Raw genomic sequence first — 22,563 nt, 5'->3', positions numbered from 1 at the left:
CCCTTTTCAAACCTATTCCTGGACATAGAGGATAGGGTGGCTGACCTCAGATACCTAGAGCTAAAGTGTGCCCCCCACCCCACCCTCACCCCCACATGGCTACATGGAAACCAAGGCCCAAGCAGGGTCAGCTGCTGTAGGAAGATCTGATAATGTCCTGTCTAGACTTTTTCTCCTCAGAGTAAGGATAATTTGGTGGGTTTTTTGTAGTTTGTTTGGGGGGGCTAATAGGAATAAAATGATCTGTGAGCGTGAGACATTTATTAGTTTGCTCACAGATGCTCCACCTGGGGCTTCAGCACCTTTAATCAGCCAGCTGGTTCTGAAGCTCAGAGCAAATGTTAGGCAAAAACTCCGAGGTAGGGTACTTGGCCAGCATTTGCAGGCTGACTCCTGAGGATGACAGCACCCAGTTTGGAGAGGCAGGCTGACAGCAAAGAGCCACTCCTAAAACAGTGAGACGAGAGGTAGGTGTAGGCAAAGAAGTGTGTAGATACAAAAGGCTAGTTGCCAGGAAGGTGGGGGCCGCAGGTTACCCCGCGGCTCCCAGGCTGTGCCCCTGCAGCTACCCTCAGCAACATGAATACAGGCGGAAGGTGAGCACACCACGGAAAATCCCAGTGGCAGGCAGGCCACAGGAACAAGCCAGAGTCGGTTAGCCCCCTCACGGTTCGCTCATCTGGCCCGACCCGCCTCTCTGACGCTGGCTCCTCCCTCTTCTTATACCAGCCCCCTCCTCACAACCCCTACCACCCACGGCCCCACCGGGCAGCTGTGTAGCCCTACTCCCTATCCATGCTCCGGCCTCCGCCTCTTACCCTGACCGGCTGAGCGCCGAGAGCCAATACAGCCCATGGCAGAGCACCCAGGCAAGCTAGCCCGCGCTCGGGACCCGAGCCATCGCCTTGCAGAGGGTCGGGCCGCGGTCACCACCGGGGAGGGGACAGCCTGTGAGAAGGGGAGGGGGTGGGAGCAGCGCGTCTGCTACAGCTCCCGGGAGAGGGGAACAGGGCCGGTGACGTAAGCGCGGGCTGTGCCCACCCAAAGCAGGCGGGGCAAGCCTACGTCACAGCCACTCAGTGACAGCCTTGGTCTCCAAACAGCCTGCATCTCCAGTCCACTGCGGAGCCATACTGAGGGCGGAAGCCGGTAGGCCATGCAGTGGTTTTACATAGAACACCGCCTTCCCGGCTTCTCTGGCTGTAAGGGCCTTGAACCCAAGGCCTAAATCAATTTGGTAGGACCAAAAGTCTTAAGTAGCCTATAGCACTAATCGTCCATCTTCAACATACCAAGCCAATCTGGAGAGACCAACCCTCCAGAAGAGCAACTCCCCAGGTTCCCAAAAGGTACGATTAAGCAAAGAGGTAGGTATCAACGACTGCCAAATCTGTAAGGAAGATGCACACGCTATCCATACTCCTGCAACGGAGCAGATCAGTGAAGAGGCAGTGAACTTAATTGAATTCATGTTTAATAATTACAGGCACCGTGCCCCCCCCTTCCCCCTGCCCAGGCAGCAGCAGGGGTGGTGCAGGGGCTGGGGCATATGCCCCCAGCAGCGAGGACGGCAGTCCCAAGAGTGATTTCAGAAAATAAAAAAGGACCCTAGAGGCAGGCGGTAGTGCCCCTCCCCCCCGCAAAGACACACCAAATTTCAAGACTTTATATATATATCTGTGCCCTGGGGGGAGGAGAGGGACACTTGGCAGCATCCTGGAGGGGGGCCCCAGGCAGCCCCAAGCCATCCTGCCTCATCAGCCACTTTATTAGCTCAAGACACATCGCACTACAGGCACCCACTGCCGCCACTGCTGCCGCCGCCCCCCTGCAGTCCAGGCGGCTGGCTGGCTGGGCCATCCACTTGTGTCCATGGCTCCAAGTGCCCCGCCCCACCCGCCATCAGTTGTGATCAGACTCCTCCTCCTCAGCCTCTCGAAGCCAATTGAAGAATGCTGTGACAGATTTAAGGGCCACACCCTTGCCCTGCTGTTCAGCAGGGTCCTTGCTGCTCTCCCAGCTGTAGAAGGCGTCTTCCTTCACCACGTCCTCATCATACAGAGCATCAAAGAACATTCGAAGCAGATCTGCAAGCCACAAGAACATCAATTAAGTGACTAGACAAAGCCTTACCAGTCTATACCCAGAGCACTTTCAAAGAGACACTGTAAAACACAGCCCTGACCTACCATCCTGGCATTCAGTGACTAGGCCTCTGACAGAAGGCTCATCTCATGACAGAGTACCAGCCTACCTGATCATTAACTCCCCAAATATTTGGAAGACAGAGGCAGATCAAGATACCAAGTTGGCACATTTGCAGAACTGTCTGAAAAGGGGAGAAAAACTAAGGCCAAAATGTGGAGGTGCATGTTTTAATCCCAGTGTTCAAGGCAGAGGAAGGTAGATCTCTGAGTTTGAGGCTAGCCTGGTCTACAATAGATTTTCCTAGGCCAGCCCTAACTACTTAAGATTGTATCTCAGAAACCAAATCAAAGTTGGAAACTGGGCATCTGAGTTCAAGTCAAGGAGGAGAGGCTAAGGCAGACACATCTGACAAAACCGCTTTTCCCACACTGGAATTCTCTCTGGCCTCTTAGAGTGCTACACTCTCTGCCAATGGTATCATTTCTCTCACCATCTTCCTGGTGGGCTTCTCAGAACAGAGACTTTCCTCAAGTGCTTGTCTTACAATGCAATCCCAGAACACTGTCCATCCCACTCCTTACAAACTACAAACTGAATAAAGCGGCGGACCTCAAGCCCAGTTCCAAGGTGACATCAACTAACAGGGCTTATCAACTATGGGAAGTTCAGGCTAAGACATCCCTCTGGGCATGCCACCTGTCTGGGGTACAGCTGGTCCTTCACTTATCCCACCCTTGTGCTCCAAAATCCATGCATACTCTCAAGAGAATGATCTACAACTGCTCATCTACTCCGCTCTACAAATTTTAGCCCACATTTGTCCAATTTTAACACAACAAAGAGTACCTCACAACTATTCCTTAGCTAAATAAGACTTTTAGTTTTCTGGTTTTTTGAGACAGAATTTCTCTGTGTAGCGTTGGCTGCCCTGGACTCACTTTGTAGACCAGGCTGGCCTCTAACTCAGTGATCCGCCTGCCTCTACCTCCCGAGTGCTGGATTAAAGGTGTGCGCCACCGCGCCCAGCCCAGGGCTCTTACTCTTGAAGCCATCCCATATCCTTTTCTGACCCACTGGAAGAAGTGACAGTCCCTATAGGACCTGTCCAGGAAAGCCTCGGTCTCCCCCGCTGTAGAATGGAAGCAAGCAGCTAATAGACAGTATTTTAAAGGCACTTAGGCTTCAAGTGCCATTCTGGTCTGTTTTCATGTATGTAGGCCCAACCTCTTGAACTCACAGGAGACCTACCTTCCGCTGTCTCCTGAGAGTCACTGACCAGCTGGGGGTGGGGCGTATTCTCTGCAACAGGGTCTAACTAGCCCAGGCTGGCCTCACTCTGCTAGAGATCCTCCTACCTCTCTACCTCTGGTGTTAGATCACAAGGCGAGGAACACTCAGCTCCAAGTGCAAAGACCCTGACACTACTTACGTGGTCTGAAGTACCTGCCCCTTCACCCCACTTCTCCAGTCCCTCTTGTTGATGAACTCTTCTTCAGCAGCTCTTGTCATATCTTTCTTCCAACTCAGGGCCTGCCTGCTCTCTAGCTTCCAGCTAAGCAATTCCTACCCACCATCTCTCAGACAAATCTTCCGACACTCATGCTGTCCCTGACTCCAGGCAGCACAGAGCTGTGCTCTATCTCCTCACTACAGTTACTTCAACACCTGAAAATAACCACATGCTCAATTTGCAGATCTCACACATGTTCATAAGCCTCTATCTTTCCAGTGTGGAACATGGGGATAGACCCACAACAGCTATGCTATGAGGTAAGAAGGCAAGGTGAGCCAAGCATTTTAGCCTTGTGCCAGACAAGAGTGGGCACATGGTACCTTAAAGATGCTGCTGTTTACCCCTTCTGGACCGCTGTCATCTACTGACCAAGCACAAAGCTGGCAGACAAGCAACCCTCAAGGCTTAGATTAACTCATTCCATTTGTAGGCAAAGAAGCAAGCAGGGGGTAGGGTAAGGTATCAGTCAAACCATCAGGACATTTTGCTCTTTACCCACCTTTCTTGGGCTAAGTATCTTCCATGACCACCCTCTTTTCTCTGGCAAGTCCCTCTGGCCCACCCTCACCCCTGCAGCCTGGCTCTTACTGGCAGGCTGTTCTAAGGTCACTACAAGGGCCTGGAGGGCATAGAGTGCTTGTAGCTCCTTCTGCTCATCACACAGGTATTTCTGTAGCAGTCTTGCTCGAAATTTCAACACTGCAACATCCACTCGGAGAGGAGTCTCAACTACAGAGAAGAGGACAAGTGGAATAATGCAGACTTTACCTGGTTTGACCCAGGAAGGTGAAGACCAAACCCAGTTTCCCTCCATTTGTCTGCCTGGCCCACCCGCGTCCCACCATTTCCCTGGCTTCTTACAGATAATTGCAGAACAACAGACAGTTGTCATGAGGGCTCGAACTAATGTATTGGATGCTATCTGCTGCTCATTCAGGTTGGCCTGTGCAGAGAAACCAAGAGCCCATGAGTTGTAAGTTTTGAGTCTAAGTATCCACTCTGGTCCCCTCCGGTCCTTCCCCCAGTGTCCAGGAGAAGCATACCTCTATCCAGTCAAACACCCGCTGGTTACTGCTGTCCTCCTTCAGCAATTTCTCCAGCTGTCTGCGCAGCTCCTCAAAGGCAAGCGCCCGCTGGCCAGGAACTTCAGACTCTTCTCCCAAGGTATATTCCACCTTCTATAAATGAATGACCCACAGCCAAGGTCAAGACTACAGTGTAAAAGGTGAGGGAAAGATGCATCAGCAGGCCCCAAATGCACAATAACTAAACTTCAGCCTCAAACCTGTTCAGCCACGAATGAGCCAACGTCTTGGCCTTCTGCTAGAAACTCCCTCCAGCTCAGTCCAGCCTCTCGCCACAGCATCCCTACCTTTTTGGGACCCTGAAAAACAAAACAAAAACAATTTCACACCTCAATACCTACCCCTACACATGGCCTGTGGCTCTTAGACCTCAATAGTTCTGCATTAGTCATCCAACTAAGTATACCATGTAGATACCACACAGGCAAGACCCTCCAAGCTTAGAGCAAACAAACATCCCAAGCAGCAGGAACTCACCCACTGCCACATAGCTATGACATTAGGAAAGCCTCTAGGAAAAATATCAATCAGCATTTGTAGAACTCTCAAGAAATCACTGGATCAAAAGGGTAAACAACCAAGTCTATACATCTCACTTGAGTATATTTTACCTACATTTCTTTTCCAATAGTTTTTTTTTTAAATATTTATTATTGTTTTTCAGAGTTAAGAAGCCTTTTTTAAGTCCTAGCACCCACAGTTATTTCACAACCACCCATTAAGTCCAGGGGGTGTCTACACGCTCTTCTGAACCACGCAAGCATGTGGCACACATGTGAGCATGCTCATACATACATGATTGCAAACAAAACACTCATACAGACAAAATAAAATAAACCTAAGATTTTAACCATTGAACCTTTTATTATTCCAAGTAAATGTTTGTTTGAAACAAACAAACAAACAAACTGCCAGGCAGTGGTCGTGCAACATGACAGCCAGGACTATACAGAGAAACCCCGTCTGAAAAAAACCCAAAGAACTAGTAGATATGTCTGCTGGTTTCCTAGGTTCAGTAAGCAGCAGTAATACCCCACACCCTCAGAAGTCTTGAGTCCCTCTCCACCTTGCCTGATCCCTCCAAGTTCCAGACATAAACTCCTCACACTACATGCCCCAAGTTTTCACCACTATGGGCACCACTCGCAAAGCTTTCCATTCCAGTCACCAGTTAACTTTCAGGACACAGCTTCAGTGCTCTTTAAAGAAAGCCTTCTATTGCAAGCAGACACTGCCAAGTAAGGCACTGTTTTTCCTATTTTTCACATTTCACTCTGATTGTTGAAGCTCCCTCTCCTGCTTTTCCTATACCACATTGGAGTTCACACTGTAACTGGTGTAACCCCAAGGGCTCAGCATATGGTGACTGTCAGCCATGGCTCTAACAGTCAGCTCAGGCAGAACTCATGACACAAACTGCCTACTACTTAATACTTTCAAGTATCAAAGTGTCCTGGCATTACAAATACTCCAGGCCAGGGCTGGAGAGATGGCTCAGAGGTTAAGCTCAATGGCTGCTTTTCCAAAGGTCCCGAGTTCAATTCCCAGCAACTACATGGTAGCTCACAACCATCTATAATGTGATCTGATCCCCTTCTCCTGGTGTGCAGGTGTACATGCAGACAGAGCACTGTATACATAATAAACAAATCTTTAAAAAAATAAAAAAAGACAACTGCAGGCCATCAGAGCCAAGAGGCTCCATGGTCTCCAGCACAAGCTAAGCCACATTCATCCCCCTCTGAAGGGCCAACTTACCATGCTCTTACATAAGAGACCCAGGATCTCCAGCAACAAAGAAGTAGCTTTGCCTATGGGTCTCAGAGGCTTCGTAACTTCCCTGTAAGAAAAATCATCAATTTTCATGGCCTCCACAGCCCTCAATGTTATTCCATCCCACTCTAAACACAAGCATTCAATTTGTCTCACTTCATTCTTTGTCCCTCTTGTACCCACAAAGGGAAGAAGGAGGGCTTACCTAAATAGGTCTCCCATGGGTACCCCATCTTCCTGGAGAATGGGTGTTATCAGTTCTGCCAGGTAAAGCCATACATGAGGAATATCAATTTCCATGTCCTCAGCTAACTCTAGTGTTTCATACAGCCTGCAAAGAGAATGAAAGTCAGGGCACTTGGGCACAGGCTAGACCCTGTCTAGAGGGAAATACAACATGAATAAGAACCAAATGTGGGGGCTCCCCAGAAACATTTTCTAGACATAAGACAATCTCAAGCTAAAGCTACTTTCCACGCACTTAATCCAAGGTTCCAGAAATCCCAGAGAGGAGGAATTAATTAGTGGGTACGTGGCCACACTGATCATACCCCTGATAGTACTGTGCAGTTGAGAGGTGCCCTGCGCAGAGCAGCTGGTGCAGCAGTTGCCCCATATGCTCACGGGCAATGGTGCTACGCTCCAGCGTGGACTCAATGCCAAGCCGCACAAAGATGAAGAGCAAGGAGGGTGAGGCCAATTCCTGAACACACTGCACTGCCTCCTGAAGAGGAAAAAGCACGAGCAAGAAAATCGTCATTGCTGGGCCCACACGTACAGCCATGTCAGCTAGCATGGCTCCTCTTCCCAGTGCCAACCTTCATGTCATTGAGATGGAGATATTCCTCAATGATGGCCTTAGATTTCTTCTCCACCTCATCCTCAGAGAGTGCAGCCTTTGGAGGGCTCACCGGAGGTAGAGTGGCTTCCCGCTTCACTACGGGGGAAGAATGCTTCAGTTACTGATCTTGCCTGAGTTTGGAGCTCCCCAGGAAGTTGGAGAGCATTGAGCACCACATCAGCCAATAGCCGCCTCCTCCATTGCCCTGCCAGCCTTCCCTTCCTTCTCACCAGGATCCCGACCGCGATCCTCGGTGAGGCTGGCTGCCTTGCGGAGTCCCTCAGGCTGGGAAGGCCGCTCTCTACTTCGCTCCTCCACTTCCTTGCTAAAACTTCGCTTGGTGGCAGGTGCTCTGGCACGATCAAGTCGGTCCCCACGGTCACCTCCCCGCTCACTCCGCTCTAGCCGGTCTCCCCGGTCCCCAGCTTTCTCACCTCGTTCCCGGCTTAAGCTACTCCTAGAAAATGAAGACGAATTTATGTGGACTTTCATGTGACTATCCAATAAGCAGGGCAACTGCTGAGTCTCAACTATTCTTTGTCATCAAGGACACGTCCAAGCCACACAAGCATGAGAAATCAGGCGGCTGAAGAGATGGCTCCAAGGTTAGGAACACTGCTCTTCAAAAGGTCCTGAGTTCAATTCCCAGCAACCACATGGTGGCTCCCAACCACCTAGAATGAGATCTGGTACCCTCTCCTGGCATGCAGGCACACATGCAGGCAGAACTCTGTATACTTAATAAATAAACCTTAAAAACAAAAAACTCACGCATATGAGAAACACCTATGCTTTGACAACCAAAATCCAATTTCAGTATTTGGTAACAACCACCCCACACCTGAAACTCTCACCTCTGTACAACACGTCTGTTCTCTGTGTTCTCTGTGGGCAATGTTTGTTGAAGAGCAGAAAAGCGATTCAAGGTACTAGTAGCTGGACGAGTAGCGTCTGGTGCTAGGGAGACAGAAAAGTGCATTAACCTACTTCTGCCTTCTGAGTCAGGGTTTCAGGAGTGCACATCTTGCGCTCGCTTTCCTGCTTTATGCACCGCTCATCATTTAGGACTCTCCATCATAGTGACGACAGGAAAGTAATTCACTCCTTGGCATCATGGACACAACTCTCCTTTATTCATTCCCTAACTACTTATTCTGAGGGAGAAGAGCAACTGCCCAGCTCCCTACCGTGGCCGCCATACCTGTGTCTGAGGGCTTGGCTCCTGAGCCCCCACTGCTGCCCTTGCCCCAACTCAGTCGTCCTCCAGGTGCAAAGAGCTGGTTGTTAGAATCGATGGAACCAGGCTGCAGAAGAGAGCAGACTCACATCCCTGACCTTGCTTAAGCCCTCAGCCTACACTACCCCACACAGCCACTCTGGATGAACTGCCCAAAGGAGGGATGTGGCAAGCCTGACTGTATACCCCGACAGTACGCACATCACATAAAGGAATAACTGTTGTTGAATCAAGTAAGCATTCAGACAGTGGAATTCAAATTCTACACACCTAAAATATTTATATGGTATTCTGTCTGCATGTATGTCTCCAGGCCAGAAGAGGGCATTAGACCTCAGCATTAGATTAGATGGTTGTGAGCCATCATGTGGTTGCTGGGAATTGAACTTGGGCCTGTGGAAAAGTAGCCAGTACTCCTACCCTACGATCCCAAACTCGACATACTTTATAGAGGATAAAGTATCACCCTTTAACTTTTCTCTATCTGTCAAATGTAAATTCACTCTTAGCTTGATTTGTGTCCCTCTCAGTTTACTAAGACCAATGTGAACAGACACTTCCCCTAACTAGTTTATGAAGAGAAGTTCAGCTATCACCACCCTAGCTGTGGGGACTAATAGACCTTTCAACTCACCTATCCCAGAATAAAACCCTACCTTTGTGATCTTCGTGAGCCGTGAGGTATCAATGGGGCGGCTGCCTTTGCTGATGGGGACTGTATTCCAGCCACCATCATCCACAAGTGGAAGGCCACGGTCTGAGACAATGACAAGGGGGGAGAGAGAAGGAGCATGTTGGTGTAACAAGTTGCTAGCAACCCCTTCTCAGGCACCCTCAGCCTCTCTTCCTCAGATCCTCAATCCCATCACGTGGTCTCAGTGGCCCAGACACGTGGCACTAACAGAAGTCATCAGTGGAAAGCATGATACCCTCATATCCTCCAGGAGCCTCACTGTCTCATCCTTAGTCCTAGCCTCAAACTCACTGATGGGCGGGCCTGGAGGTCCACCCCGACGCTTGTCGCTGCCCTTGGCCATGAGCTGCTGCACTTTGATGTGTTCTCGGTGCTCTTCCATCTCAGCCTCCTTATGGATCTGATCAATAGTCTTAGGACCTTGATCTCCTCGGCGTGGCACCCAATTGCTCTTTGGGACCAAAATGAAAATAGCAGTTATTTTAGGGTCAGCAGGGAGTACACAAGGCAGTGTCAGGGCCTGGAGTGGCAGATGGGAGTGGGGGACACACCTGCCGCAGATCGAGAACATCCTGCAGCATAAAGCGGATACGAGATGAGGTCTTCTTCTCTTTAATGATTTTTTCCATCTGGTTGAAATACTGATCCATTCGAGGCTAGGAAGCAAAGGGATCCATCAGGCCAGGAACTTCTCATACTTCACCCCTGACACTGGCTAAGCACCCCAGACCTCTGCCTGTATACTGTCAGTAAGCAGGAGGCCCACTCACCTTACCCATTCCCACCACACCCCAGGACCTCTACCTTAGCTTTTGCAAAGTCCAGGTCTTTGCCAATAGTGGTGAGCAGACGGCAGAGACATTCCAGGGACTCCTCATCATGGTTCTTAAGTAGTTTCACCACACAGTCATGCATTATTGCTTCTGTTAACATCTTTAGCTTGAATAACTCTCCAATGAACTTAATATTCCCTAAAGAGCGCCGCCGGGCTATGTCCCTGGCCTCTTCTAGCTCTTCTTTCAGGCGCCCCCGTTCTTCTGCCTATCGGTGACAGGACGAAGACTATGTCAAAAAGATAACAGGGGACTGAAAGAGATGGTCAGTGGTTAAGAACACTTCTGCTCTTGGAGACCTGGATTCAGTTCTCAGCACTCACAAGATAGCTCAGAACTATAACTCTGGATTCCAGGGATTCCAGTGCCCTCCTCTGGCACCAGGCATGCACATCGTACACATGTGTGTACACACACACACACACACACACACACACACACACACACACACACACACACACACACACACACACACTGTAACCCCAGCACTGCCCAGAGGCAGAAGCAGGCGGATCTCTGTGATTTTGAGGCCAGCCCAGTCTACAAAGTGATTCCAGGACAGCCAGGGCTACAGAGAGAGACCCTGTCTTTAAAAAAAAAAAAAAAAAAAGCTAAGAACAAAACCCAATAGGCACTTGGCTGACATCTCCTCGCTCTTAGGTAGAGCCAGCTGAGCACTAGGCACCGCTGTCCTAAGGCAGAGCGCCCCCAAGATCCTTAGTACTATGCCCAGACCTCTAAGGTCAAGCTCTAGCTGGCGAGGAGGGTGGGAAGCACAGGTGTGACTGGCGATGTTTCCTCACCGTAGCAGCTTCATCCATCTCCTTTTGCTTTTTTTCAAAAACTTCATCATCATCTTTATCCTTCTCAAATTCCTTCTGGCACCGATTTAACAACAGTTTTCGGAAATTCACAGTCACTGTTGGCTTTTCTGTAGTGGGCACTTTGAGCTGTAGGCCAGAGAGGACATCACACTGGGATCAGTCAGTACAGGGCACAGGAGGACTGTACTGTACTGCACACTGCGCTATCATAACAGGCAAGGGCTGGAACCAAGGAAAGCTGGACTCCAGGAGCCCCAGGAAGATGTAGGAAGCTAAACAGTAAGATTTAGAAAACTGGGCTAGCAAGATGGCTCAGTGGGTAAAGAGGCTTGCCATACAAGCTGGCCAGTCTGAGTTTGATCTCCAGAATCCACATAAAGGTGAGAGACAACTGAGTCTGTCAGTTATCCTAACTACTAATTGGGCTGTGACAGACACGCAAGTACACACACAGGCAGATAAAATAAAATGGCAATTAAATAAAAAGAAGGATGAAAAAAAATCTGTAAGAAAGACTGAGCAAATGGTGGAAACTAACCGCCATGAGGCATCGGCACATGTTGGCATAAGCCACAGAGAAATTGGGCTCTGAAATGGCTTTCTCAAAGATGAGGTCAATAACTCCTTTGAGGCGTTCCTCGGTGTCAATGGCCAGCTGTGTCACCTGCTTCATCAGCTGCTGGAACATCTGGGGTGTCAGCTTATTTAGGATGGAGCGCACCCTGCGGAACAGGTCCTGTGGGGAAGAGAGGGTAGAGAGTAGACAGGAGCTAGTCAAGTCTCAAGATAAACACAGGCTGTTGAGACAGGACAAAATGCTGAGGACTAAGCCCAGACACTGGGAGTAAAGTGGCTCAGAAGGCAGGTCTTGAGAAGCAGAGATGGAGACTAAAGGCCAGACTCCCCAGTACCTGGGTTTTGCTTCCATCAGCATCCTCTTCCCCTCGATCCTTATCAGCAGCTGTCCGTTTGCTACTGGGTTTCCAAGCCTTCTCTGCTTTGTTCAGTTTTATGTCTTCAGTCAGTATCACTGAGGAAATGATCTTGCGTGTCTCCTTTCGTGGGCCCTGCTGAGAGCGCCTGGGTCCTAGGCCAGCCTGCTAGACAAAGGGTAAGGACAAGACTGAAGACAGAACCTCAAATGTATACATAACCCCATTACCACATAGCACGGTAGACTTCTCCCCAAAGGGGAGACACATAAGACCCCACATTCTACCCATCTGTCCCCCAGCCAGCCCCACTCACCGGCCCTCGGGGCAGCTCCCCACCTGGCCCACCCCTTGGGGGCCCGCGGTTGCTGAGGGCTGGTCGGCCAAGGTTGGCAAAGGATGGAGTGAAATCTGGGCCACAATTTATGCCAGGTAATCTGGAGGGATCCAGTGGCCGAAGTGGTGTTTTATTCGCCTGCAAACAAGATGTGTGTCTTAGAAACAGGTCTGGATGACTGTGGTCTCTTTGAGGACCTCAGGCACTTCCAGGGCAAACCAACCCCCCTCAAAACACCAACCTTGTCCAGCACCACATCGGTGATGTGAGGCAATCCTTCTGGCTTCTGCATGCTGGCAAAGATGAACTGAAAACCCAGCAGGAATTCCCTATCATAACGCTTCTTCTCTTCAAGGTTTAGAGGCTTCCACTGATCTGCAAGACAGGATGCGTCAGCGCCACTGTGCCCCAGCAGGGCTATGCCCTCTCACATGAGCAGGCCCGCGCTGTGCAGCCTCCCCGCGCCGTCAACACACCTGACTTGTACTCGTACTTCTGCTCCCCAGGCTGGATGTTCTCAGCATTCTGAATCTTATCTTCCTTCGAGTCCCAGCTTTCCTCTGCTTCCTCAGGCTGTGGGGGCACAGTGGTGCCCTCAGACTCTGGGCTGGGGCTGCTGCCTGTGGGAGGCTGGTTCTCTACCTCTGGCACTGCTGGGTCCACCTTCAAGCACAGATGAACACCCAGGTTCAGTTTATAAGCACTGCCCCTAAACTGTCTCGTCTCCCTCAACTGTTGATCGCTCCCTTACCTCCTTGAAGGCGTCCAGAAGGTCACCCACAGCCTCCTTCTTATTTAGCTCTTTAATTTTCCGTCTCCTCTTTGGCACAGATACTGCCACTAGAAGGAGAAGAGAGAGGAGGGTACGGTATGAACAATTTAAAAAGTATCCCTTATAGAGGAAAAAGTAAAAATAAAAACCAGTCACAGCAATACTCTACCCATCAATCCCACTTGAGGCTCTAAAATGCTCTCTGTAAACCAAGCATCATGTGGCACACTCAGGTAATACCAGAACTTGGGAGACAGACACATAATGGATCAGGAGTTCAAGGCCAGACCAGGCTACATAAGACCTGATGTTAAAAACAAAAAAACTAAACAACTCGTGTCTTCACTCTCTTTCTTAGGGTCTATTACTTGCCAAAATGGGAGCCTATTTTGTGGGAGGCTGTGCTTTTAACTCTAGCACTTGGGAGTCAGAGGCAGACAGACAGAACTCTGAGTTTGAGGCCAGCCTGTCTTACATAGCAAGTTCCTAGACAGTCCAAGCCACGCTAGAGACCCAGACTCAAAACAAAAGAAAACAGAAAAGATGCCAAATGGGAGGTCAACGATGCAAGCATCCCTGGAGTGGGCAACATCAATCATCTAGCACCGCCTCCTTACCTTGGGCGGCTGCCGCCACCTCCGAGTTCTGAGACAACTGGGCTAGGACAGGAGCACTGTCAAGAGGTAGGTCCTCTCCTGCCTTCTCACTCTCAATGTCTCCGCCTTCCTCCTCCTCCTCTATTTCCTCCTCCTGAGCAGGAGAAATATCTGCAGGAGCCGCAGGTGGAGGGGGAGAGAGAATGGCGGCCAGTGGCACTGATGAGACAACCTCCTTGGCCTGCTCCTCTGGCTCACTGACGGGGCTTAGGTCCGCAGCTGGTGGCGAGGGGGCTCCATTGAGCAGTTCCTCAGGTTGGGCAGTTGGAGCGATGGGCACAGGAGACTCAGAAGCACAAGCTGAAAGAGGGGGAGGAGCTGGCTCTGTGCTCGACTCCACCTCTGGGTCCAGATCCTCAGAAGGGACTACGCCATTGGGCTCATGAGTCTCCGCCCTGTGAGGCAGCAGGGCCGTGGGAGCCTGGAGAGGACTGGAAGAGAACTCAGGCTCTGGACCGCGTTTGCTGAGTGTCACTTCGACTTCCAGTATGGGTTCAGCAAGTGTGGGTTCTGGAGAGAGGCAATATGGCTCCCCGGTTTCACAAGAGATGGGGGTTGATTCTTCTACAGACATTTGCATTATCCCCGTTGTCATAGTGTCCCCAGGAAGAGAGAGGACTCCAAGATTAGACTCAGACCCCGGCTCCAAAATTGGGGGTGGTGATGGAGTTGGAGAAGGCGATGAAGGCTGAGATTCTGTGCCAGGGCTGTGCTCCAGGCCAGGCAGTCCTGGCCGCCCCCCAATGGCTGCTCCCTGTGACCGGTCATCTGCACAAGAATGCATGTGTGATCCTTCACTGCTGCTGTTCTTCCTCCCAGTCAAGGTTACTTCCAATTTAACACTCTCAACCCACATCCCAACCTTCTCCACCCCAAGGCTGTTTTCACTGTTCAGCTAACTGCAAACCCACCACATGAACCGAAATCATTCTTCTCTGGTGCTCAGTTCAAATCACTCCACCTCCTTCAAGTTAAAATCCTCCTACTCCCCCACATCCCCATAAAGGCTGTGCTACTGCCTTGCTTACCTGGCCGGATAATGACAGCAACCTGAGACGACTCCCCATTGGGTTGAGGCTCCAGACCGCCTCCCGTCTGCAGGACACAAAGTGTTATAAGTTTGCACTGAGGAGTTCCACACCCTTCTTTCCTAGTCATTTCTACTTTAGCTCTGCCTAGAAATCCAGGAGACCAGGGAAACAAACCCCTTAGGTGAAAGAAAAGATCAGGTGACTTGGGAAGCCAGGGCAGAATAGCTGTCCAAGCCAAGGTATCACTCAAAAGTTGACAGTACCTGGGGAGGAGTGGGTGTGGAGGCAGTGCGGGCCCCAGACATGATCTCTTCTGTGATATCCTTCCCTCCTTGGTTTGGGTCTCGAATTCGGATCTGAGGGAAAAAAACTATAGGATGAGTGGGAAGCAGAAGGAGCCCACGGCTCCACCCTGTCCCACTCCTAAAACTCGGGGCCGACCTCCCACCCCTACTGGGAAGCAGGTGGGTGGGTGCCAGAAACCCCATGAGTTCTACTGTCAACCCATCCGGCTGCTCTTGTAGTCGCTGCCCTAGCCCCCACCCTCAAGACTCTTGACCTCACAGAGCAGTCCTGTACATCACAATGCCCCTCCCTCCCTCCCTTCTACCCACCAGCAATCCCTGAGTCAATAGCCACACACCCTGGGGCTCAAGACCCCCAGCTAGCATCCAGCTAGCTCACTTGTGGCTAGTCGGCCTGATCTCTAGGGGTAGGGCCCAGATGCAGTGGGTGGAGCCAGGGTGACTCAGCGGCTTCCCCAGCCCTGGCACCCTATTCTGGGCACCATGCCCAGGGCTGGAGGACTGAGCAGAGGCGTAGGCCTCCAGAGCTTCCAGGACTAAGGGGTGAGGAGCACAGAAAACAAACCATTTTCAAAGCTAACCACCAGCAACCCCAAAACACTCACATATCTTGTGAGCCTACTAGAGCCCAAGTCTCTTGGGACTCTCCCTGCTGCCCACTTTAGTCTTCCCATGAGTTGCTTCTACACTGCAATCCCCTTAGAAGGGACCTTCTTACTCCACAGACCTTATGCCAGATAAAGGACTATGAATTTTTGCTGCCACAGGTACAACAGTCTAGCAACACCAGACCATGAATTTCCCTTCCCAGGTGTCCCAGAGCCCCTCGCTGCTACTTACAGTTTTTCGTTCCCTCTTAGGAGCAATCTGGGGTGGCTGGTTCATCAGAACAGGGGCAGGAGCCACACCAGCAGGAAACTGCTGCACACCTTGGGCTGGGTAATAGGCACCAGCTTGGGGGAAGAAGGACAGAAAGGAAGACTTGTGACAGCATCAGGACCCAAACATATACTAATATGTGCTTGAATGCCTCCCACTGCAGAACCTCTCATCATATAGAGCCGGCCCCTTGCCCTGCCCTGCCCGCCTCCCTAGGGAATTAGGTGTCTGTCAAAGCAGAGGAACCAGTTTGAACTGCATTTACAAGAATTCCTCACATAGACACACACAACTTGTAGGCAGGAACTCCTTCCTGTCTACGCAGCTACCAGGTTCTGCTCTACCCCATGAGGTACTCATATATGTGCCCTACCTAGCAGCACATGCGCACTCTCAACTTGAGGCACAATTAGCTCTTTGGCAGAGAATGAAGAGCCATTCCACTCAAGCTGACTCCAACTCCTAATCCAGCCCTTTGCAAGGGGCAACGGCAACAAAAAGTAACATTGGGCCCAAGAGAAATAAAAACTAATTCCCTAATGCAATTGTTTCCAAAGTGGGGTAAATTTGTAACTCATCCCTAATTCCCACTTGCTCCTTTTGAAAACATCAGTGCTGGTTATCTACTTAAATCCCACACACATACAACTTTACACATATCACAAGTAGAGACTTAACATCTTCCTGATGGGAAAATTTTTTAGCTACTGCTGTAAGCTACCAGGGTAGTACACACTTGTAATTCCAGCCATCAGAGGCAGGGGGATCACTACAAGTTTGAGGCTAGCCTGGCTTCCACAGCAAGCTCCAGGCCAAGCCAGACTACCTAAAAAACCAAACCAAATTACATATGGTTCATAATAATTCTTTGAACATAAATGAAAAATAAATGCAAAAACCACCCAAATCCATGTTACTGTCTCCCAACTATGAAAGCACCATATAGAAAGTCCATTCACTTGGCCTCATTTCCCCCGCTGCCCCCAAACAGGGTTTCTTTGTGTAGTCCTGAACTCTTTGTAGGCCAGGCTGGCCTTGAACTCACAGCTATCCACCTGCGGAGTGCTGGGATTAAAAGGCATACACCACAGCATCAGACTGGAGCCTGAATTTCTTTCAGTTTATTTTTTATTATGTGTCTGTGTGGAAATATGTGTGTGTACAGGTACCCCCCAAAGCCAGAGGTGTTGGATTCTCCCAGGAGGCGAAAGCTACAGTTGTAGCCTGCCTGACTTGGGTACTAGTATGGAACTTGGGTTTTCTACAAGAGCAAGTCACTCTCAGCCATTGAACTGTATCTCTAACCCTTTACTTATTTAATGGGCTTTTGTTTGTTTGTTTTTTGCTCTTTGGATCCCTCGCCCCCCCCCCCTCCCAGAAGGCTTCTCTGTGTAACCTTGGCTGTCCTGGACGCACTTTATAGGCTAGGCTGGTCTCAAACTCAGTGATCCACCAGCCTCTGCCCCCGAATGCTGGGATTAAAGGCGTGCGCCACCACTGCACAGCTATTGGGTTTTTTTTGTTGTTGTTCTGTTTTGTTTTTGAGATAGGGTTTCCCTGTGTAGCCCTGGCTGTCCTCGAATTAACTCTGTAGACCAGGCTGTCCTCAAACTCAAGAGATCCACCTGCGTTTGCTTCCCAAGTGCTGGGATTAAAGGTGTGTGCCACCACTGCCTTTTTTTTTTTTTCTTTTAAATGATCAGTTTATTTTGTTTTGTTTTTTGAGACAGGGTTTCTCTGTGTAGCCATGGCTGTCCTGGACTCGCTTTGTAGACCAGGTTGGCCTCAAATTCAGAGATCCACCTGCCTCTGTTTCCCAAGTGCTGGAACTAAAGACATGCACCACCACGCCCGGCAACGATCAGTTTATTCATTAGTGTGTGCATGACTGAATACCACGGCTCATGAGTGGAGGCGAGAGGACAACTTGTTAAAGTCAGGGATTTTTATTGTTGTTGTTGTTTAAGTTTTTCAAGACAGGGTTTCTCTGTGTAGCCTTGGCTAGCCTGGACTCACTTTGTAAATCCGGCTAGCCTTGACAGAGATCCACCTGCCTCCCCAGTGCTGGAATTAGAGGTGTTTGCCACCTCGCCCAGCTTTCTGAAAGTCAGTTCTTTCTACCACCTAGGTCCAAGCGATCAAACTCATTTCATCAGGCTTGGGGCCAAGTGCTTTGATCCACAGAAGCTTCTTGAAGGCCCTGATCCTATGGGGTTTCTGTCTTTCTTTCTCTTTTGAGGCAGAATTCAACCCTGCACCTCTGGCTGTCCTGGAACTCACTATGTAGACCGCGTTGGTTTCACACTCAGATCTGCCTGCCTCAGCCTCCTGAGTGCTGGCTAAGATTAAAGGCATACGACGACACGCCTGGCTTAATCCTGTGCTTCTTCAAATGGGGAAGACTGCAACTCTCTTAGCAAAGGAGCAAATCTTACTTTACCAACGTAAGTTAAATATTAGGCACCAATTCCTAACCTATTAATTCTGTCATTGAAAAACCAAGCCATGCTGAGGAAGGGCTTAAGAGTTTAGAGGTGCTGAGGACGTGAGATGTTCCCTAGGACGCACTCTCACCACAGACTCCTTCCCCTGCTTACCGTAAGTCCCAAACTCGGTAGGGCTTGCACCCGGATAGAAGCCTGGGGCTCCTGGCTGCACAGGGTACTGCTGTGTTGGGACAACATATGTGGAACGCCCCTGATAGGGGTTGGGGGAGAGAAAGGAGGGAAAAGAAGGAGATGAGGAAAGCTACAAACACCATGTCAGATTATGAAGCAGGGTAAGCCAAGCCTGGGCAGTGACCGGAAGTCCCACCTCTATAAGAGAAGTGGGTCTAGAAGGTCAGGTAGGAGAGGCGGAGGATGAGGCACAAAGCAGCCTGTCTTCCAGCCCCCAGCCTCACCTGTCCAGGGATATAGTAGGCTCCTTGGGAAGCTGAGTAGGAGATCTGGGAAGGGATCATCATTACTTGGGATCCAGCAGGGTAGACATGGGCAGCTGGGCCAGGTCGGGCAGGGGCTGCACTCTGCACTCGGGAGGCTGCACTGCTCGGGGGCTGAGCCCGGCTAGGGTAGAAGTGCTATTAGGAAGGAGGAAAGCAGTTGGGGTCACGAGGGAGAGGGAATGAACAGCAAAATCAGCACTCCACAATGTCCACACAAAACCTAAGAGGACTGCAGGCCTCAGAGCACGGAGACCAATCCTTCCAAGACCCAATGACCAAGTAGCCACTTGTACTAATCTCCAAACCTGGATGAATACTTTGTATCCTGCACTCTCACTGCCATGCATACTCAGTCACTTCCAGACTGTCCCTCCACACAGAGGATCCCTAACATCAAGATGCAGCATGCCTAAGTAAGGCCCTTCTAGGCAACATACTCCCCAGCATGCACTATTTCATCTCAAGTACTGAGGTTAACTGCTACATGCAACAGTCTTCCAGGTCTGGGATACTTGTTCAACAGTAAACCTCTAGCATGCAGTGTTTGGACTCAAACTAAAGACCTAAACAGCAAACAAAGTCCTACCCTGAACATCTCAATAGGTGTCTAGCTATGGACTAGGGTGGAGGATGGGTGACACCAAAGAGGTAGCTCAGGATTAGGTAAGGGGTATTACCTGCAGAGACCTGAATCCTCCCTGAGAGCACATGGGGGCAGGAAAGACGACAATTATCCCCAAGGTGATGGAGGGGGTTTAGGGGGAGCGAAGTAGGTAGGAAAAGAATCCTTCCACTTGGGAAGAACTTGGAGAACAGAAGGGGGGGAAAAAAGAAGAAAAAGAAGAAGGAGGAGGAGGAAAGAAAGAAAGAAAGAAAGCACAGCTGGAATGTTTATATCATCACAGTTCAAAGAGAAAGTGGAGAAGACAGGATAACAGCAGCCTCCTTGTGTAACAGGCAAAGAGACAGGGCCCATAGCACTGCGCCCAATTCTCAAAGTCATTACGACCCCAGTAATGCCACACTCACAGACTACAAACTTCACAAAGGGTCAGCCACCATAAGTAACTAACACGGGACAAAAGAACACAGAGCAACTGTCAGGAAATGGGGTGGGGGGAGGGTATACACAGCCCCCATAGTTCCCATACTAGCCCCAAACCGGCAGCACATTTCCCAGTGCCCACCCAGTGCCCTACTCTATCCACAGCCCCTCACCTGGCGGGGCTGAGAAGGCGTGTTCATTTGTGTCGCTTGTGGCGTGCTAAACACCACCGGTGCAGTCTGCCCCGGGGGAAACGCTGGCTGAAGGGGAGAGACCAGAGTTCAGGAAGAGGGGAAACATGGGTGGAGCCGAAACCCAAGCTGGTGAAATAAGGGGAGCAGACCTGCAGTAACAGCCCCAGCAGTCCACATGTTTGCTCCCTGTGACAGCCCCAGGGACAGCCAAGGGGCCCTATCTCAATTTGGCAGCAGGCAGCTGCACTTTGACCTGACACAGATGGGGGTGGGAAAACTGAGAGCTGCGGTGACCTCCACCCCCACCAGAGTCCTGGTTCATTTAGCCTTGATTACCTGTGGGAGTCCAGGGGACCTGGCGGGTGGGGGGCCTGTGGGCTGAGGAGCTTTGTTCATTTCATTTGGTGCCACATCAGGGTCCCCCCAGCACCTGTTGGAAAGAGCAGCGCTCGCAACCGGGAAAGGACCCAAGCTTATGGCAAATGGGCTGGGGAAAATGTTGTATCATGAGCTAGGGCCAACACGGATCAAGGGAGGTGACAGGGGAGTGGAGAACAGAAAAGATACAGCCTGTGGACCCCCACCAACACACCGCATCACCCCGACCCCACCCTTGCCTGCTCACAACAGCCCCTGCTCACTCACCCCCTCGGTTAAGAATAAGTCCACAGTGCGGCCTACAGGTTCTGGGCATCCGAAGGCCTGGGGTTGGGAGGTGAGGGGTATCAACCTGGCTCCACGGGGCCCAAGACCAACCAGACCGGAAATTCCAGGTCTCGCTGGCACCAGGCTCCCGGATCACAAATGAAGCCGGCTGCTTCGGCCGTGATATCCCCACCCCCCACCCGGGGACACCGAGTTCGGAGCCTGGCGCAGGGCACTCGCGCGGGGCCGGAGAGGCCTTGAGGCCGCCCGGGAACACAAGCCAGGAAGGGCGCGCGGGTCTGGCCGCCCCAGCAGGGCGGGCGGCAGCGGCGGCGGCGGCGGCGGCGGCTCGGGGCAGGCGAGGGTCGGCCGCCGGGCGGGGCTGGGGGGCTCCTCCCTGCCCGCCGCCGCCGCCGCCGCCTCCCTGCCCTGCGCAACGCGGCCAGTGCCAAAGAACAACGTGTCACTTCCCGGCGGCCGCCCGGGCCACGCAGGGGGAGGGGGCGGCGGGTCTGCGCCGCGCAGCCTGCGGCCGGGCCACGGCCCAGGCCCAGAGAAGAGGTGGCAGTCGCGCCGCCACCCCAGCGCCCTCCCCGCCCGGGCCCTGCTCCCCACCCCCACCCCGGGCCCGACCCGGCACACGTGGGCCGGGGATCGGCCTGGCGACTAGGGCCTGGGCGCGGGCACGGGACCGGGGCGCCCCGGCGGCGGCGCAGGGTGGCGGGCCCCGGCCCGGATGGCGGCGGATGCGGGGGGAGGGGTGGGGGGCCGGGTCGGGCCCGGACATGGCGGCTTTACCTTCAGTCTCCTTCAGTCCGCGCGGCCGAGCCCCACGCAGCCGCACAGACGTAGTCCACAACCATTTCCGGCTCCCCGCACAGATCCCGCTCGGCGGCCACCGCTTCTCCGCAGGCGCAGCCGGCGCCCCACGTGACCGGCGCGCAGAGGGCGGAGCCGCGCTGGCGCCGGGGAAGCACATGGGATTTGCTCCGCCCCGTCACGTGACGCCCACTGCCCGCCCCCGTGTCCCCTCCCGAACTTTGGAACTCCCAGGCCGACCCCCTCTGAGGCTCCGCCGGTTCTTTTTAGTTCATTCATACTTTGCGCAAGCATTTATTGCGCGCGTGAGTGCTAAGCGAAGTGCCGGCCGGGAGCCGAGAGTGCTGAGTTTAAACGCAGTCCTGCCCTAGAAGATGGCACACTGCCTCTGAAAACGCTGTAGATCTGATCTTTGGATAGGCCTATTAACAAAGGAAATTGAATGTTGCACCGAAAGAGCCGATGCATGCTAACTAAACAGGCAATTTTATATTCGCTGTTTACAAAAAGTCTCCTAGGGGAAGGCAGACTAGTGGAAGAAGCGATCCCAAGCCTAGTGTAGAGGTGCTGTTTGTGATCCCCAGAATTCTGATGGGCAAGGCAAGGAGACTGGCACGAGTAACTGTTAGCCCTTTTTGTTTGTTTTGTTTTTCGAGGCAGGTCTCTGTGTTAACAGCCGTGGCTGTCCTGGACTTGTAGACCAGGCTGGCTTCGAACTCACAGAGATCCGCCTACCTCTGCCTCCCTGAGTGCTGGGATCAAAGGCGTGCACTACCATGCCCGACTAATCTGCCTATTTTAAAGCTGACCATAATTGTGCTAGGCGTGACTGTGCACGCCTTTGATCCCAGCACTCAGGGGGGCAGAGGCAGGCCGATCTCTGTGAGTTCGAGGCCAGCCTGGTCTATAAAGCTTTAAGACAGGCTACACAGAAAAAGCCTGTCTCAAAAAACAAACAAGAGATCCTATTGACCTTACCAATATAAAGTCTTACTCATCCGCATTAAAGGGGAATCTTGATCAGAAAAAAACCCAAACAAACAAAAGGAAGATTTC

At 51.5% G+C, this 22,563-nt stretch overlaps 1 protein-coding gene and 1 non-coding gene across 2 annotated transcripts; both read right to left on the bottom strand.

The window, feature by feature from the left end:
- Positions 1 to 1,461: 1,461 nt before the first annotated feature.
- On the bottom strand, positions 1,462 to 21,629 carry Eif4g1 (eukaryotic translation initiation factor 4 gamma 1). The gene is made up of 34 exons (XM_051150725.1): positions 21,487 to 21,629; positions 20,689 to 20,745; positions 20,380 to 20,473; positions 20,023 to 20,109; positions 19,482 to 19,502; positions 18,763 to 18,939; positions 18,458 to 18,557; positions 15,822 to 15,934; positions 14,940 to 15,032; positions 14,674 to 14,740; positions 13,607 to 14,413; positions 12,969 to 13,057; positions 12,694 to 12,880; positions 12,459 to 12,592; positions 12,197 to 12,355; positions 11,860 to 12,045; positions 11,487 to 11,684; positions 10,928 to 11,074; positions 10,096 to 10,332; positions 9,843 to 9,947; positions 9,583 to 9,742; positions 9,254 to 9,354; positions 8,562 to 8,664; positions 8,215 to 8,317; positions 7,591 to 7,817; positions 7,338 to 7,456; positions 7,071 to 7,243; positions 6,725 to 6,850; positions 6,505 to 6,586; positions 4,947 to 5,045; positions 4,705 to 4,839; positions 4,523 to 4,604; positions 4,250 to 4,390; positions 1,462 to 2,087 (listed from the first exon to the last, which is right to left on the bottom strand). The coding sequence occupies exons 3-34, from the start codon at positions 20,437 to 20,439 to the stop codon at positions 1,903 to 1,905; spliced, it is 4,803 nt and encodes a 1,600-aa protein (XP_051006682.1). The 5' UTR covers positions 20,440 to 20,473; positions 20,689 to 20,745; positions 21,487 to 21,629; the 3' UTR covers positions 1,462 to 1,902.
- Positions 9,442 to 9,516, bottom strand: LOC127193495 (small nucleolar RNA SNORD66). The gene has a single exon (XR_007831137.1). It is a non-coding gene; the product is annotated as a small nucleolar RNA SNORD66 (small nucleolar RNA).
- Positions 21,630 to 22,563: the final 934 nt, after the last annotated feature.

The sequence above is a fragment of the Acomys russatus genome, chromosome 8 (genome assembly GCF_903995435.1).
Source record: "Acomys russatus chromosome 8, mAcoRus1.1, whole genome shotgun sequence".
NCBI classification, from domain to species: domain Eukaryota; kingdom Metazoa; phylum Chordata; class Mammalia; order Rodentia; family Muridae; genus Acomys; species Acomys russatus.
This window is presented reverse-complemented; position numbering and strand designations above follow the sequence as displayed.

Coding starts and splice junctions, on each gene's coding strand:
- Eif4g1 (XM_051150725.1), bottom strand. CDS start 20,439: ATGAACAAAGCTCCTCAGCCCACAGGCCCCCCACCCGCCAGGTCCCCT. Junction 18,558..18,762: donor CCTACTATATCCCTGGACAG/GTGAGGCTGGGG, acceptor AACCCCTATCAG/GGGCGTTCCACATATGTTGT. Junction 2,088..4,249: donor GACCTTAGAACAGCCTGCCA/GTAAGAGCCAGG, acceptor TGTGGCTTGCAG/ATCTGCTTCGAATGTTCTTT.